The following is an 18686-nucleotide window of genomic DNA, read 5'->3' on the forward strand; positions in this document are numbered from 1 at the left end:
CCCCAGTTAAAACCAAGAAAACTTTCCTAAATATATGTTATAGGGACATAAATAAAAAAAGAAAGATGAATTACAGATAAGCATCTGTCTTATAGTGTGCAAGTAGTTTGGGAATCTAAACAGATGAAAAAGAAAGAAAGCAAATGAAAAAGGAAAAGGAGGAAAAGAAAGCAAAAGAGCTGATAAAGTTTCTGGCTACAATACAGGAGACATATCATTACCATATGATCTAATGTGGGTGTCAGCCTGGATTGTGTTCATTGAGAGAAACCTTATTTTTTAACTGTGCTATGGAATAGAAGCAGGAGGGTTTTCCACCAAGTGACAGTCACTGAGCTGAACTTACCCCCTCCTCCTTTCCACACCTGCAAAGCCTTTTGCCTGGGTTGAATATTTAGTTTAATTACATCTCAGCTTTGAGAGCTCCTGTTGCAAATCCCTGGATTAAAAGGTACGATTTTCAGTAATTCTCCTGAACTATGCTGCACTAATAAAACTTCAGGCAAGTCTACGGCAAGAACTAGTTGAATTTTAAGAGAAGCAAGGAAAAAATCCTACTAAATATTTAGTAATGTTAAGTTTTATATCCAGCGCTTTTGTTTCTTGGGAACATGAGAAAGCATTCTCAAGGACTGTGCAGATTTCCTACTGTTTGTTTGACTGTTCTGTCTCTTGTTTTGATTTGTATAAGCACCGCTATAGTCCTTTCTTCTTCCTTACTGTAAACTTTTGCAGCAGTATTTTCTCTGTTTGCAATCCAGTGTTTAGAATCGGTGATGTAGTAAGTGTAAAAAATGCATGAGTTCTTACATTTCTGTTTTAAATTGCACTCTGTGATTTCTTTTTCATTCGGATTTCTTCATATATATTCCAAACATTAATGAATATAATTTCAATTTCGGAGAAAAAAATACATAGTAGTTAGTTAAATGGGCTCAGTGTATGCCTTTGTAATGTTAGAAAGTGGTATGTTACAGTGTACAAACAAGGGACTCACATTTAAAGAAGGTTCCTATGAATGAAATAATAGGAAAGAAAATTCCTTGAGTTGAAACTCCCGTTAACAGAGTTTTAATCTCTTTAAAACTTCCAACTCCTATGACTGCGCATCTAGACTTTATCACACAAAATGGGTAAAATATATAATGTAGGGGATTTTTTTGGAAACTGCACATATTGTTTAACTTGTCTTTTGTGACATTTTGAGAGATTTCTGACAGTGGGTGAACTAATATTTAAAACTTAATATTAAGGTAAACTGACAAGCAGACCACCAATACAGTGGTGACGTGAACTGATGAAGCATATTTCCAGTGGTATTTTAAACTGAAATGTGGCCAAGTCTATGGTATAGTTTCCTCTGTTTGTGGAAAAGTCTTCCTCATTGTAAACACATAATTAAAGCAAATTTAAACAGTTATGTCCTGCAGACATAAATATTGTGTCACAGACCTTTAAGAATTCAGATTTTTTTTCCCCACTCCATTTTTTTGTAAGTGAAATGTAAACATTTCTTACTAGTCCAGTTTTGTATATTTTTTTTTCTCTGTGATCTTTTACACATGCAAACAATAGGAACAGATATGTATGTCTGCAGTACAAATACGTATATGAATAAAGATAGGCAGACACATATCTTTATCTCTTTCCTGATTAATATGTAGCTTGTATCTGCTATTGTCTCTGCTGTGTCCTCAGTTTAGACCCTTGATATCCTTTGTTGTCCTACAGTTTTCCTTTATACACAGTTCTTACTGATTTTATTAGAGTTTTGACAAAACAGGGACCAAAGTAAAAGGCCTACTATAGGGTTTAACTGAGGTAAGTCATCAATATTAATGCAAACAAGAAGTAAAGTTTGAAGACACTTCCAAAGTGCCTTTGCATTGTTTGGGTTTTTTTTTTTAAGGGTAGTAATTTAACTCCAGGATAAGTTCCTGATTTGCATTCTTGGGATGGACAGTGCTTCAGCAGTGACCCTGGGGAGGAATACAAGCAGTTTTAAATATTTAAAAATATTTTAAAGATGTATGAATATGTAAAAAGAGTTGGGGAAGCTCTTTAAAAAGTACTGACTACCAGTGCCATGCCAGGATTGGTGTGCAGCATTCTCAATGTTTATTGATGTTAATGTACATTCTGAAAAATAATTTGTACTGGGCTAATGTTTCATTACTATGAATCGTAATGATTTAGCAAATTTGTTTACCCTTTTCAGACTATTAATAAATTGCATTACTATTTTACAATAATTCATGCATAACAATGATTATTTCAAAAACCTTGGTTTATTTTAAACTGTGGTAAGGACTGAACACCATGTATTAACACCACTTTGCTGTGATATCCTTATTTCTCTGTGTGTACTCTGCATGCATCATGGAGGTGTTGCTGGGGAAGGGACACAGCCTCAGTGTGGATGTGGGACTGGAGCAAGAGGGAGTACAGGAGGATTGCCCACATGGGGACATAGCCTGACCCTGCCACATAGCACGAGTTTGCACAGCACTGAGCTGGGCTAACAGGACATGCTAAGAATGCTCTGACCCCCTAGTTGACATTGGGGTCTGCGAAAAGCCTCAGTGCATGCAGTAGGTAATATGTCTGCCCCAGGGATAGAAATACTTTCAGGTCCAACTAAGAAACCATCCAGGTCTCTTAAAAAGGCAACAGAAACAGTGTTTTACTCCATGTGAAGTCACTTTGAAGTCTTTGGGACATCTGAAGATGTTAGATACCTGTCTTCCTATTAGGTAGATGACAGAAATGTAAGCTATGATTTTAAAATGCTAGCATATTTTTTAGGTAACCTTATCATCTTCGCAAGACAGAGCCCTAGAGGCTTCTGAAGGATTGCATTATTGACATCTGTAGGTAGAAATTTATAAATGAAATTGAACCCAGGCACAACATAGATTATATCTAATTCCAGGCCTGGTTTTCTTTTTTATTATTTAATTAGGTCTTTTTATCCTAACCACTCATGTTAGAGTACCTGGGTGTGGTATTCTAGAAAGAGAGGCCTCAGTATACCACTTTTATATACCACATCATATACCACACTCTGTACCACATCAGCTGCCTGTGTAGGTTCCATATGTCAATGTAGAGAGGGAGGCAGTCCTCCTCCTCTGCCTCTCCTCCAGATTGTTATCTTTCCATTAGGCAATATGGAGGTGAGAAATGTTATACCACACCCCTAACTGTTAGATAACTTCTGCTAGAATAGTCCCAGCTACTGCCCAGACAAAGCATTTTGGAAGTTACTGACCTGAAGAAGCAAGTGAACATTTTTGCTTTCCTTACAAAGAGCAACATCTGTATTCAGGACTACAACATCCATTTTAAGAAAAGGCTCCTAAATAAATGACAAGTTTGCCTTTCTGTCACTTGGTAACTCGAAGGCAGATTTCTTCATATGTTTTTGTGGGTTGTTTTCAGACCCATGAAGGTCTGTAAAAGATAAACTTCCTTATTTAAGATAAATATTGAAAGAAAATAATTTTCCAGAAATTAGCTGATCTATACAACCTTGATATAAAACCTGCAAATAGCTGCTTTGTAATTTCTCCTTAGCACACAACAACACAGGTAGCACAATGTACAGTGGTTTGAAATGCATTTAGGCCTAGGTCCTGACAACCATATTTAAGCAATTTTCCTTGATAACATCTAAGGCACTACATACTTGCGCAAAGTTGTTCCTGATATGAAAGTCTGCAGAATGAGGGCGTGAAGTCCCATTAGAAAGTGTGCTGACAATACTACAAGCATCAATTCAAATGCTTATGCAGTACAAAACAGAGGATTTTCAGGGTGAATTGTTTATATCATAAAATCTCCTAGACAAAGGTTTGGAAAGAAAGCCAAGAATAGCTCATATTAACACTGTATTCTATTTTACTGTGCTGTTTAAACTGGGAAAGAAGTATAGCTCATTTAAACAACTAAAGATCTTCCCCTCTCCACCCCATCCCTAGATTCTACTCTTTCTCAGTCAGTTTTACTAGGCTATAATTTAAAACACACAGCAAGCTATCACTTAAAAAAAAATATTTCTCAAGACTTGAAATACTGCATTACAGTGAGTTTGGGAACCTCAGGTTCATCCCCAGGGGACAAACTCTTTGCCATGAAACAAACGCTAATGAAATCAAATAGAGTGTTACATTGGCAGAAAACAGACACATGGAAAATGTGGCTTATTGTTTTGACTGTTTTGCATAACAAAGTTGACAATGCTGCCTGTTCCTAATAAATATTACTCTAAATATGCAAACAGATGTGTTTACAGTTGCCTCTAAAATGCTCTGTAAAAAAAAAAAAAAAAAAAAAAAGGCCTATTGACAAGCACTTACCAAACTCCTATCACATAACTGCCCTATTTTTACAAATCAGTTTTCATTTATTGAAAGGAATGGTTATGCAACTGGTGCATATGCTGGACCTCCTTCAGCAGGAACTGTGCAGCTATGGGAAACTGCTACTTTTCTTTTTTTTTAAATCTCCTGCTTTGATCCCTAGGTTCTGCCTGGAATCGATGAACTAAGCCATGAGGCTGGCTCTTCTCTTTGTCCTACTGCTGCCAGCATGCTTGGCCAAGCCATTCCACCAGCAGGGCCTCTTTGACTTTATGCTGGAGGATGAAGGGTCAGCTGATATGCCTCCAACAGATGATCCTGTCATATCTGGATTTGGACCAGTATGCCCCTTCCGCTGTCAGTGCCATCTTCGCGTGGTGCAGTGCTCTGACCTAGGTAAGCCCAAGAGTATCTTCACAGGGTATATACTTACATTTTATCCATGGGTTTGCAGCTGAGATGGTGAGGCTGCTACGCACTGCCACTCTGTAACTGAATTTTTGTCAAAGAAATATGCTACAGCTACTGTTAACTAGAATGTACTATATGAAGTAGGCCAAAAAGCCCTGACAAGATGGACACTTGTTGTGATGATGAAGAATGTTTGATTTTCTGATGTATATTTTGTGTATGTACATTTCATTTGTTCTTTGAAGGACAACAGATTTCTGTTGCAGGGAAGATAACTTTTCAAGGCTATTCCTTCAAACACATATTAAATAAATTCACTGAGGTCAGATGTGAGGATGGAAACATTTTAAAAGGTTCTAAATTGCATGGTCCAAGCTCCAACACCCTTAATCATACTGTCTAGTACCTCAGCATAGAAATCATCGCATTTCCATTGGAATACATGAGCATGGAACAACCAACACTGAATCATATATGCTGGAACCAGCTTTTTGGAGGAAAGAGCTTGGAAACACTCCAAAACAACGAACACATTTTGGAGCTCCTTATTAAATATCTTTCTTAGACACTGTTGAGGCTGAAACCACAAGAAACTTTCTCACAAATTCCCCTTACTCCCTCACGTACAAGGGCTTGTCTGCACAGTCAGAGCAGCAGGATGTGAACCCATGCCTGCCATCGTTGTATTTGACTTTCCCATGCAGAAATCTCAAGTAATGAAGTTGACTGCAGTGAGACTGCTCTTGGTTTAAGCCAACATTATTCAGTGTAATTCAGCATGCAGTGCAGAAAATCATTTAAAGTTGGTTTTGTTCACAAGGAAATTAGGCAACTTATGCAGTGGGCAGACAAGTATCTTATGATTTTATAGAGTTGTGGGGTTTTTTTTAAAAAAGTCTTCTTTCAGCTGTTTAAATGTATAACTGGGTGTTTCTATTTTCCTATGTTATAACATTGGATTTCACAATGACTGTAAATCATGGCAAAAATCCACCAATTAGGACCTGGGTCTCACTGTGGTGGGTGTTGTACAATTACAGAGAGGAGGGGGAAACATGAGTTACATCCCTAGAAACTTCTGTGATTTTATTAAAGTAAGCCACATAATTATTCAACAGATATGTTTGGCAGAGACCCAGTGAACAATGCAAGCCAAGTTGCACAAATGAGCATGGACTAACCTAGACATGCATTCATAAAGCTTTCATGGTACTGTCCCTGTTGAAAGATATTTTCTTTTTTTACCATTTAGGTGCCAGATAGTAGCAAACATGGGGTGGAGAGTGAGGAGGAGGTTGCCCCACATGCCATGAAGGTCTTAGGTTTTATTTTTGTAACACTGGCTAATGCTGATGGAATTTAAGTTATTTTGAGAACTTGGCCCCAGTCTGCTTCAATTCTGCAGACTGTAAGGAGTTTTTCTCTGGGTAAAAAAGTCAAGATATTCACATAGTGACCCTTTGTTGGTGTCCTTGCTCGCATCTTCGTTCAGTTCTCCTTCACACACACATGATTTCCAAAGAGTTGCGCTACAGTCCACTGCCTACAGATACTTCTGGTTTAATAGAGTCCCATACTGACATAGAGACTCAGAAACACAGCAGTTAGAGACCCAGGTCTGTGTTTCCCAGATAATTTTGAGAGGGGTGATAAAGAAGAGATACGATTTGAGCTTGGTTTAAACCCACATGCTGCAAATACTGCAATGAAAAGATTGTTCTTTTGTAGCAACTGGGCTGATAACAACCAGTCTCTAGGCATGAAGCAAGAGAGATCTCCCTGAGCTTAAAATATGCAGCCCTGAAAAAAAAAAAAATTCCCTGGCAGAGCTCAAGGAAGTAATAATCATTCAGAGTTCCCCAGCCTTGGCATTAAGTTTTATCCACCCTTGTCACATGTAGTCATGACAGGCCCTGCTGGGTCATGGCCCAAATGGGAGGCTCACTAGCACACAGGTCAGATGGCTACCCCTACAAGCATGGACAGGACAACTGTGTGTGCTGCCTGCTCACAGGCAAATCTGCCCTCTACTCTCCTCTCTTCCCACCTTGAATCCATTTCTCTGTGACTCAGACTCGGGCAAGGTCAGATTTACCTACTGACTTAAGGAAAGCCAGGAGCTCAAAAGAGCTCAAAATTTTGTTGCAAACTGTGGAAGTCTGGCTGGGATGACCTAGCATGCTCCTGGCTGTGGGATGAAGGGTGCTTGGGGCACAATTATCAGGAAGGGGATGTGCACACAGGAGCCATGAGACCAGCAGTGACAGTCCCAGCTCTCTGCTAACCACCGCTCCTGGCACGCCTCTCCTTTCAGCTCTGGGCATTTCCGACCCAAACAAATTAGTTACCTCCCTCCCCCAAAATTATCAAATTTAGTCATCTAGTCCCATGGGCACTAACTGAAGAATAACTGCAGACAATTACAAGACTCCTCCCAGGGATATATTAAGAGTTTACTAAATTAAGTCCCACAAAGGAAAGTCGAAATCTGGATCACTCACACTCTGGTGTGGAAGGAGGGCTCTTTGCAGCCACAAGCTCCTGGGTGCAGAGGGTGTGTCAGAGCAAGACATCTGGAGGACCCTAACGTGGGCTACTTATGGAGACATCTCTTCCTCAGCATGTTTCTTTTTGTGCCCAATGGGGCATTTGCTGTTCATAAACTCTTGTGTTGTAAGGAAAAAGCCAGCTGTCTGACACAGAGTTACGTGAATAAACCACAGGAGAACTATCACAGCCAGGGTCCAGAGATCAGGTTTACCCCTTGTCTCATGAGCGCTGGATAGGAAAAATGAAAAAATCCAAATTCTGTAAAAACTGTGAAAAAAAAATATCCAGTGGTGCAATTACACTCTTGTCAGCTGAAGTTTTGCATTCCTGTACTTCTAAGCTTCAGTCACATCTTTCTAAGCACATACCTCTGAATTAAATTATTTTGCCTTCAAGCCAAGAGATGAATTATCAGGAAGGAGAACGCCATCTTCTCACACCCTGAAGAAGAAATGCCTCTGAGCTGTGGTTACTGACAGATTGAGAGCAGAGCCCCTGTGCCTACCTTATATGAGATGTGTTAACCTTTGTGCAACAGGTTCAAGGATCTCATCAAGGAAGGTCACCACAGTATATTTATAAAAGTGCTGCATTTTCTGAATCTGCCTCCTATTGCTAGAAGGGAGCTGCAGGTTCACTTTTAATCATACCTCAGTATAAGTAATTGCTATGCTATAGCCAGGCTTTCCATAGGAATCACAATCTTTCTTATTAGTACACACTACAGGCAGGGAGTAGCTGATATAACGGGTCAGAGGCAGCTCTTTGTGTTTTAAAATAATAAATACAGGGAAGATGTGCAGTCAGCTGGCCAGGCAAACACGCCTTGCAAAAACCCTAGCAATGATTAACCATTCCATTTAAAGTCTCATCCTCCCAGAGGGAGTTTCAAAAACAGGTTCCTCCCAGAGTGCCCTGGTAGGCAGGAGGACGCATATGTGATTACTCAGCTCTGCAGTGGATACAGAAAGCTCCATAAGTACATTCAGAGGTGTTGGTCAGAGGTTTATTTCACCTTCACGTAAGTCTGGCAGCCCTTAAGAACTGAACAGTGTCTGTCTGCAGGATGCAATGAGATTGCCTTCCTTGGAGACTTCAGAGGATGTAGAGGAGTCCCTCCAGCCCTCATTGTGAGCATCCAGGAAGGTTTTGTGGTCTCCAAAAGGTGTGTGAGAGATGGACATCAGTAATCAAAGTTCAAGAAGTATTACAGCTTAAATTGGAATTTTACTCACAGCTCAGAAAAGCAGGGTTCTCCATCTGTAAAGAAGGGCATATTAAAGCTCAGCATGGGCGTTGGAGTGTGTGTTTGAAAAGCACTTTGAGATCAGTGGGTGAAAAACTCACAGATATGTGAAGTATTATTCCAGGGATCTGGTAACATGAGGCAGTTTATCTAAACACATACTGTGTCTAAACTGTATTAACTAATGGCTCTTCAGCACCTGAACCATGGTAAGGTGACAACAGCTAAGTTATTTGTTGACAAAAGATGATTTATCTAATTGTATAAAACCTTCCAGAAACATCTGAACACCCATTTCCTGATCATGACTCCATTTGGGAACCTCATAACTCATTATAAAGGAAATTATCTCCTTTGGGATATACCTTGATTTGAACTTTTCTTGTCAGCATAAAATCTTTTTAAAGAAAAATAATACATGCCTTATTGGTTATCAGTCTCAGTCCTTTTATGAGCTCAAGAAAACAGATAGGATTACTTAGGATTGTGTAGTTAGTTTTAGAATTCCTGCCGTTATTTGAATGTTTACCAACCTTTCAAAAACATATTTTTTAAATCTAAATATTTAGCTCAAAATCTTACAGGTTTCTAAACATGTAATAAGAGAAATCATGGATCCTTAAACAGCTAGACATTAACAAATACAATTTTTAAATAAAAAAGGTTTTTTAAATTTACATTGTAATTGCTGAGCCTTTAGGACAAGTTATTCCATGTTTTATGCATTTTTTCCTTCTAACAGTAAGGACAAGAGACTTAGTACTTATATGTTTAATAGAAGCTGAAATCCCCCGACTTCATGAAACTGGATCATTTCACAAAAATATTATCCGTAAAAATGGAACCATGAAATCTGGGCAAGTATATTGTCACTTATAGTGAGAGTAGCCTCTTCATAGCAATATCATGGTCTTAAAACTGAAGACTAAATAACTTTTTGGACAACATTCTTTAGCCAAACATAACTTATGCTGTCATCAGACACAAGTCATTGGGCTTTCCACATGCTAACAGGGTGAATCCTAATACTCTAACAAGTTGGAAATCAGACTGGAGGATCTGTATGAAGTATTACAGGTATTATCTGTAATGTAGGAGTGATCTCAGGTGATGTCAGCTATCTAAGAGTCATCTGGGCTCCTTTCACAGCCATGGGAAGAGTTAGGCAGCTGCTCCATGGGGCAGTTCATCCTGTCTAAGGTGAATGTCAGTGACAGAAAGGATACTTCACTCCTGGAGAATAAAACTGCCAACACAGGGCCTCAATGAGCACTTGAGGCTATACAACTCATGTTCAGATTAATGAAGTTATGTGTGATAAAATTAAAGCATGGGAAAAAAAAATTGATTTACCGGCAGTATTTTGTAATAAATTTGCCATGGATTATTAATTTTTTTGTATATATTCTGCTTAGATAAAATTTTTGGGATGGCTTGGAAGTTAAAGAAAGCATGAATTAAAGCCCTGTACTCAGTACATCTGAAAAATTATTAATTCAAGAACCCAATAATTAGAAAACTCTTGAAAAGTTGTCAAGAAAAAAAATACATTGACCCGGATGTAGACTGCTTTATATTAACAAAAAGTCATTAGCTTTTGCCAGTGTAACAGTAAAAGACAGGCCTTGTTGCATTGCAACCTGAATTGCAGATGTTCCAGTTGATAAACATGATTCTAGGTAAAAATTAATCCACTGTAAATACATCCCTTTATTAGCTGCTTACTCCAAGGTAACGGTTACCAACTCTGTGTGTTTTCATTATTTTTTTAGATTTATTTGCTTGCTTCAGACTAGGAAATGGGATTTAAGAAAGCCTAGTGGCAGGAATGGAAATCCTGACAGCCAAGTCCAAGTGATACAAGAAGTGACTGTTTTCTGGTTTGCACTGTGACAAGGGTTCATTTCTAAAATTTTCCAATGTACAAATAAATAGATAGCTAATAAAATGTGAGTCAATTATTAGAAGTCATAGCAGGTGATTATAGTGCTTAAAACATACTAAGTAATCACTGCTGACACCTACTAGGGTTATGGACATCTACAGTATGTGTATTATGTTCTTAACACCTTTCTAGTGTGTATTGCTTATAACTATTTAAGAACTATCCATGTTTCCACAACATAAAGACTGTGCTATTCAGCTATGAAAGGTTACCAGCCAATTCTTAGGAAGAGCTAAAGATTCCAAAGGGTCCTTCCCAATGTTCATTGAGAACCCACTGCCGACAGGGAGGAGACCTATGAATCTGGGTCATGTGTGAAGCCACCAACGACAACAGCAAGGAACTGCGAATTCTAGCCTGCAGCTACTCAGGAAAACTCTGATCACAGAGTCAAGTTACCATGGTATTTTGAAAATATTATAGTTTTAAGCAGATTTTCAAGATACCTCTCTCTAACACAGATTTGAGAGCGTCCCCTCATCCACTTTGGGCTTAAGTGGTCTGTACTTTGCTTTACTTATGTCCTGGATCTGTCATGTGAGCAAAAGGAAGTGGACCAAAAGAAGATAATCATGCTACAGAAAAAAAAAAAGCATTTTTCTGAATATACTTTTATCTTTTCCTAAAGTTCAAATCCAGGATTATAGCTTGCATTTTTTAAAACTTATTTCTCCTGCTTTACATGCCTGCCCTTACAAACAATATTAACAAATGCTGGAATTCTAGGTCTTTGAGGTCATATTATATTTAAGGGCTCATTCACAGAGAGCATTATTGTCCTTTACACTATGAAAACAAAGTAGATAGATGGAGCAGAACTTGCTCATTGGCTTCTCTGCAAAGAAAGAGATGGAAGCCATGAACACAAACACAAAGGGACCTTAAGACTAAGCATTGTCTGCACAGGCTTTTTTTTCAGGGGTGAGGGGATCAAGTTGTAGTTTTCAACTTATGGGACCAATTATAGGACACGAACAGCTTTGTACAAATGACCCTGATGTTAGCAGGGTTACACTTCCTATATAAGCAACTCTACTGCATACTTCTTAGGTAGTCAATAGGGAATGAAAAAGGTGAAAAACATTATTTAAAGAATTTGTGTGATCTCTGTATGCATGTTCTTAAGTGAGAAGGCATCCAAGATGGCATCCCATAACAGCTGTCTGTTTCTTTCCTGGGTTCTATTTGGACTACTCTGAGTTGTTACAAAAATCGGTTAACGAGAGGATACTTGCAGTTTTAATTTCAATAAGAATGCAATAAATACTCATATTAAAAAAAAGCAATGAAAACAAGAAACCTTTTCTGCCCACAATTTCACGGTCACTTCGGGGATTTAATGGCAAAACAACAAATGGACAAATTATTTATAGAAATGCTACAGCATTTAAAACATGCAACTGTAAATGGTGCTATAGTCTGGTTCTGTAATACATCATTAGCACAATAGAGATGTGGAGTAGGTCATCTCAGAACCAGTTTCTCCCTCTACCTCCTGAACCACCTAAAATGTCAAAGCCTAGGATGACCTCAGTTTCTATGCTGGAGTGCATGTTTTCCCTTCTACTGCCTGAATGTGGGCCTTGAAAACTAAACAGGCTCTCAATGAATTCATATTTTAGGGTGACACGGATGAAGAGTGGTTGTAGTGGTGCAACAATCAAACTCTTTGCTGAATACCTCTACCTAAGAGGTATAGGAGCAAATGCATAAGCCAAACAGGACTAGAAAGCTGTGTTATCATTCAGCTCTGATGCCATTTATTTCTGTAAATTCAATTAGTTCTTCAGCTTTGATTTGCACACCTTTGAATTGGGAGGATTGTAATGATCCTTTACCACTGGAAGTAAGAATGGGAAAGGAAAGGTGAACAGTACTAATAAGGTCTGCATAGTAGCAGCAGTCCATAAAAGAAAAAGAAAAGAGGGGATAGTACAAACATTAATGGGAAATCTTGCTTTTTCAAGGGAAGCTATAACAGAAATGGTTAAAAGGGAGATGTATAGAAAGTGTCAGATTCAAGAAGGGGAAAAAGGAAGGATGAACTTTAAGAACTGAATGAAAATCTTGCCATTTTCAGGGTCGGGGGACAAAATTTATGTTCATTATTCTTGCACTCTGTGGCAGAGATTTTACATTGTTTGGGTCGGAGATTACTTTTAGAGAGACAGCTGACCTGGGGAGCATCTATCATTAAATGATTAACAAAATAAATAAGAAAGCAAAAATATCTATGAATTACAAGGATATATACAACATCATCTAGTAGAATGAGTGAACTAGCAGGTCTGCAGACACCCTTATTCAGTCAGAAAATTCTCTCCCAACATTCATTTAAATGTTATTCACTATGTCCAGACACAGTCACAGAAGATCCTTCCAATGTTTGCTTTCTCCAAAGTAGTTGAAAACAATCCTACACCATTTATGAAAAATGCTCATGTTATGTTTAGAAGTACCTGAAATAACCAGGAACATATCTCTGCCCTCAGGTCATAATAAAACTAGGGCTCTGCAATAAAAATGTGTTCAGAACAGGAAGGGGTAAGTTTACTTGAAACCAGAGAAGATTCCCCGCCGAAAAAAAACCCAACAAACAGTGTAGCAAGATATCAGTAGGTCTGCCTTTGTGAGAGGCCACCTCAGCAGGGGATGGAGTTCATTTTCTTGTTCCTTCCTATGGGAAGGGTCAGAAGTATACAAAAATAATAATCTGTGGTAAAAATAAGTCCCAAATGGATTTTAATGGAAGGTGAGTCATATAGACTGAAGAGCAGAAAAAAACTCTGGAAAATGGTTGTGAAACACCTTTAAAAGATGTAATTCAGGAGTCTCATGTATTCCAATGGACACTGCTTTTTTATATCTCTTAGAAAAAAAATTATCACTGCTGATTTCATAGCAAGTGAGGGGAAGGTGGATAGCAACTTTTACTTTGAAAGGGGGAGAGAGAAGGAGGCTGTTGATACTTGTCTGTAGAGAAAGGCAATTGTTTCTTACTTTATGGATGGTAGGATGCAAATAATGAAATTACTCTTATTTGCAAATCCCACACAATAGAGAACAAATTTCCAGTAAATACTGAAGCACATAGCCTGGGAAAGTGTCAGTGAACTTTTTTAAGTCAAGGCATTCAAAGCCCTCAAGCTCCTTGCCATCCCTTCCGGAAAGCAGTCCTTGAGTCCTGTTATTTTCCATAACTACGTATCCTGACCCTGTGAGCTTGCCATTTGCCCCATTCACCCGAGTCCACTCAGGGCTTTACCAAGCACATCCACGCGCGGGAAGGGTTGCTGCCCATCCGTGGCATGGAGCAGAGCAGGGCTTGGAGCAGGGGGGAGCAGGCAGCGCCCGCAGCTGCTGGAGAGCCTTTCTCCGCCGGGAGAGCCGCCGCTGATGATCCTGGTTGGGAATTAACGTAGCTCAGACCAAATTCCTATGTTGGCAGCAGCTGTTCGTGGAAACTGAGAGTCTGGAAAAGAGCCCCATTTTATGGCCCCTGTGATAATAATTGTGAATGTTGCAATGCAATAACACATGTATCTGAGCTGCAGCGTTCAGATGGCGCTCTGCCTTCTGACCCCTTCTCTGCAGCTGAGGAAGGTAAGGTTTATTCGGAGGAATAAAGCTCTATCCCTGCTTGTTGCAAAATGGATAGAAAAAAAAAACAAAACAAAGTACCCCAAACAAACAAGCAAAAATATCAAACCATTAGTTTTGTTGCACTGTTAGGGTTGTTTATAATTGGCATTGTTCACATATTTGTTATTTTGCCTATGTGGTCTCTGTGTTGCAAGGATGCAATTCTCAGGGAAGTGTCCTCGTCTCTGGGCTACAGACTCAGACTCCCATTTACTTAGTCTCCCTCACTGGCCCCATAAATCTGGCATTCCATTACTGCATAGTCATAGGGCTTCAGCAGTAATGTGGCTTCATGCCAAGTTACAGACTAACTTCTGGCTCTCACTGCTGAGAAACTGGAACAGTGGACTGGAACCCCTTTGTAGCAAGGAGGGTTCAAAAGCCACCCTTCTCCTTTTGTGGGTTAAACAATTCCACAGCCACTTGATCACAGCTCCTGTAGTTGAGCAGGTTATTCGCCCAGCTGCAAAAGTAATAAAGCCTGTCTTGTATACCAAACCCCCTAACCTCCCTTGGTCCTCACAACATTCCCAAATCCTTGCTATATCTCTTACACCTGTTTGCTTGCCTAAATGGCAGCATATGCTATCTGGGCTAGTGCAGTGCTACACAGGAGGTGGATGGCCACTGATTGCTGCTCTCTCAGGGACTGGATAAAGCCTAAACAAAAGTTTTGGAAGGGTAGAACTATATAATTTCTACTTACTTGTGAATAAGTAGAATTTTTAAAATGTGTTTACCAACTAATAACTGACTTAGTTTTGTTCAACCAAAATAAAGACATGTATTTTCAATGTAACATACAGTGGCAAACACAGAAGAATCTAAATCTTTAATCAGTTGTAAGTTAATTTTAGGAACTAGAGGCCAGAAATATTTTCAGGGAACTGAATACCAAACTGTGAGGCACTGATTGTTCATATAAAAATTCAGACTCCTATGAGATTTTCATATGACTTTTCAAGAAGCAGTCTTTAATATATAAAAAAAACACAGCCAAGAGATGGAATACTTGTGTAAACTGTTCTTAAAATGATTAAGAGGTGACTCAGTTGACATTTTCCAACACCAGTTCCCCTTTCAGTTGGCATTACATAAATTTCACTGAAAGGCATTTGTAGGTGAACATGCAGTCATACTGTACAACATGGCTTCAGAAGTATATGGGCATCACTTGAGTTTCTCAGAAAATACTAGTAAGGACAGCCCACAGTTCCCCTCTAAACTCAGTTTCCTGGACAGGAAGCAGAAAATCCCCCTGGGAAATAGTAATGCTATCCCAGGAACCAAGAGCCATTTCAGTTTCTAGTGGGATTCCAGTTTTCTCAATTTGTTTCAAATTTGGTCATGCTGTCATGCTAGTTCAGGCTCCTGCATTCATCTGAACTGGCTGGCTATTGACTTGTCCTGACCAAAAAAGTTTGAAGATTGGCTCTCCAGGCCTGGAATCACCAGCACAAGGACTAGCTTTCTCTAAATGCTCCTCCTACATGTATCTATCTGGGGATACATCTACCTAGACACCTGGACCGGCAAGCTGAAGCACAGCTCTCGAAGCCAGTGTAGATGTGACAAGTGGTGAAACAGTTGGATCCAATCCATACCTCAAACAGTTTAGTCTTGAGTTATTTAGCTGCTGATTTTACAAGGCAGTGTCCAGATCCACCCATTTATAAGCTCTTCCTGCACTGGAGAGCTCCAGTTGATGTAGCTTTCAGCTTGAGGTTGTAACTAAACTACAGAATAATTACACAATGTGTCTCCAGCACCCAGGGTGCATCCTGTACTCTATGCTTTGCTATTCAGAAGTCAGACAAGTCAAGAAAAAAAAATCAAATATAATTTCTATAGCTCTTTTCTGAAACATTTTTAAAAACAGCTTCAGGAAATGTATAACAATATATATGAGATAGGTAATAAAACAAGTTTTAACACTTTAAGGGATGGCAGTTAAATTCTTTGTGTGCAAAGCTAATTACTATATTGTATGTCTTTCTCATTTCTAGTACAGATAGGAAGCTTTTATAAATCAGTTTTCACATATGGATATCTGATTACTGAATTTGTTTTATATTACAAAACATTTAAAGTTTAACTTTATTGATTGGAGAAACTATCAGTTCTACCTTATTCTGGGATAAAACTTGAGCTTTTAGAAGCTGACATGTGAAGCCTGAAAAGTAGAGCTGGAAATCTAGTTTGAAGTTTAGTCTCTGGCAAATTATCCCTTCACTGGCAATCCAAGTGTCCCTACAAAATATGTTCCAAGGACATCACATAAAGGACAGCTGTATAGCTCTCATGCCCTAGTTTCTGCAATAAGCACTTATTTACAGATATTAGCCTACTTATATAAATGTACTGACAACCAGAACATAGTAATATTACTTTGAATAGAAGTAATTAAACTTTTTTTTTTTTTTTTTTTACTTATATGTGAAAAATGGTATAAAAGTTACTGGACTCTAAGAACTTCTTATAACAAAGTTATGGTCTTGAAAAAGTAGTGCTTTTTTGAGAAAGAATTTTTAGTTGCTGACATCATTCCTGTCTGCTGAGGACAGAAACTGTCCAAAGACAACCAACATACAAATTATACGGTATCACATTTTTATATATTTGAGACTTTAGTCCTACACTGCTGAAAGTAATGAAGGTTTTGCAACTGCCTTCAGTAAAAGTGAAGCCTACTCCTGAATGAGGAAAGGTTATTTTAGCAATATGATAAATCTTAATCTGTGTCATATATTCACGCACTGAGTATCAGTAAGGTAAACAGGATGAGATCTGAGCTTTGGCTCTTGTCATATTATGTATGGTAGAAGCTTTTACTAATTCATCCCAGGCTGAATGATTGTACTTTTAAAAGGTTTTGGATGCTGGAGTGATTAAAACTCAGCCAGGTTAATCTATATGGTACTCAGTATTAATAAATATCAGATCCAAATATTTTAATAATTTTTTAGCTAATGTTAGAGAATTTATGGGTGGGAAAACAAATTTGAAAGTGTGGGAAGTTTTCTAAATTCAGAAACCAAACTTTTGCAATGGTAGGACAACAGGATATGTTCTATACAGACTAATATTATCAATTCAAAAGTAAGATTAAAAGAAACAACCAATTTTCAAAAGTTTAGGTCTCCTGTGCCCATATACAGGTAACTAACGAAGCAATCTTTTTCCCAGAATCTGCTAAGCACTGAACTGCAGTAACAGACACAGACACATCTGTGAGATGCTCACCGCTTTGGAAGATTCAGACCAGGCACCTAAAGACCTCATCTGCATGCAGATATTTTTAAGAATATGGCCAAGGCTGTTGTGAATTCTTACTGTGTCACTAATTGTAGTAAAAAGCTCCAGTACACATCACTGTGGCCTCTCTAGAGTTTATGGTGAAGTTTTATAGTAGTAACTATAGAACAGTGCTCTTTATGCAGGTTTAAAGGATTTTATGGTTTATCATAATCCTTCCAAATAAGATCCAACCATATTTTTACTCTCTCTCTCTGTATATATATATATATATATATTCTAAAAAGGACTGAAAGAGAAGGGAGTTTGTTTAACATTGGATTTTGACAGAGAAACCTACATTCGAGGTGTGAAAACACATTTGTGATGAATGATAAGCGTCACAGAATCAAAGAATTGTTGAGTTTGGAGGTCACCTCTTGAGATTGTCGAGTCCACATTCCAGCTAAAGCAAGGTCAGCTAGATGAGGTTGCTTAAGGCTGTGTCTAGTCAGCTTTTGAGTATCTCCAAGAACAGAGAATTCACAACCTTTGTGTGCAAAGTATATCTTACCAATGGGCAAATGTATCTCACTGTGTTTGCAACACCATGTTTGAGATTAAAATATATAGGTTTAAAAAGATAATATTTATACGTATATATATCTTTCATCTGAGAACAATATCATGCAGTCCACCATCATACTCGGGAGACACTGGTCATACTTGCAAACTTTTCCCAGGAGAGTTCAAATATAGCTTCAGAAATATTTGTTAAAAACTTTACTGGTAAAAAGACTGTTTTATCAGAGGAATCCACTTCTGTTAGATGCCCATATAGAACTTTATTAGTGTCTATAAATTTTTCTTACCAACCATTCATTTAACATTTCACATTCTAGTAAGAAAAAAAAAATCTAGTTAGGAAAGAACATTTTAATTTTGTGGTAAATCAGAAGGTCTATAAAAGATTTGCTCTATTCCAAGTCACAGTATGAAAGGAGATCTGGATAAAGCAAGTGTTATTTAACACTAAATAATTTCATTTCCATGACTTCATCGGACTTACATATCAGCTATTCAGAAAATAGTCCCAAAGAGAGTCTTTAATTTAAACTGTCTGATGTTCTTTTGGCAGTTGTAGTGAAACCAAGAGATTTGTTCTCCAGAAAACTTGGACAGTTTCAGATGAAAGAAAAGGGGGGAGGTGGATTGTTTGGGTTTTTTTTTTGTTAAGGTGGACTTTACTGAAAGTTATTCAGTTACTGACAATTATTATAATTAACTATCATAATTC

General features: G+C 38.3%; 1 protein-coding gene across 1 annotated transcript in view; it reads left to right on the forward strand.

Annotated features, from left to right (window-relative positions):
- The first annotated feature begins 247 nt into the window (after positions 1 to 247).
- Positions 248 to 18686, forward strand: part of DCN (decorin) — a 37745-nt gene continuing 19306 nt past the window's right edge. Inside the window, exons 1-2 of the mRNA XM_026868130.1 lie at positions 248 to 451; positions 4525 to 4757. Coding sequence (XP_026723931.1) covers positions 4553 to 4757 — 205 coding nt within the window. The 5' untranslated portion in view covers positions 248 to 451; positions 4525 to 4552. The remainder of the gene's footprint in view (positions 452 to 4524; positions 4758 to 18686) is intronic.

The sequence above is a fragment of the Athene cunicularia genome (genome assembly GCF_003259725.1).
Source record: "Athene cunicularia isolate RWA chromosome 1 unlocalized genomic scaffold, athCun1 chr1_part2, whole genome shotgun sequence".
In the NCBI taxonomy this organism is placed as follows: domain Eukaryota; kingdom Metazoa; phylum Chordata; class Aves; order Strigiformes; family Strigidae; genus Athene; species Athene cunicularia.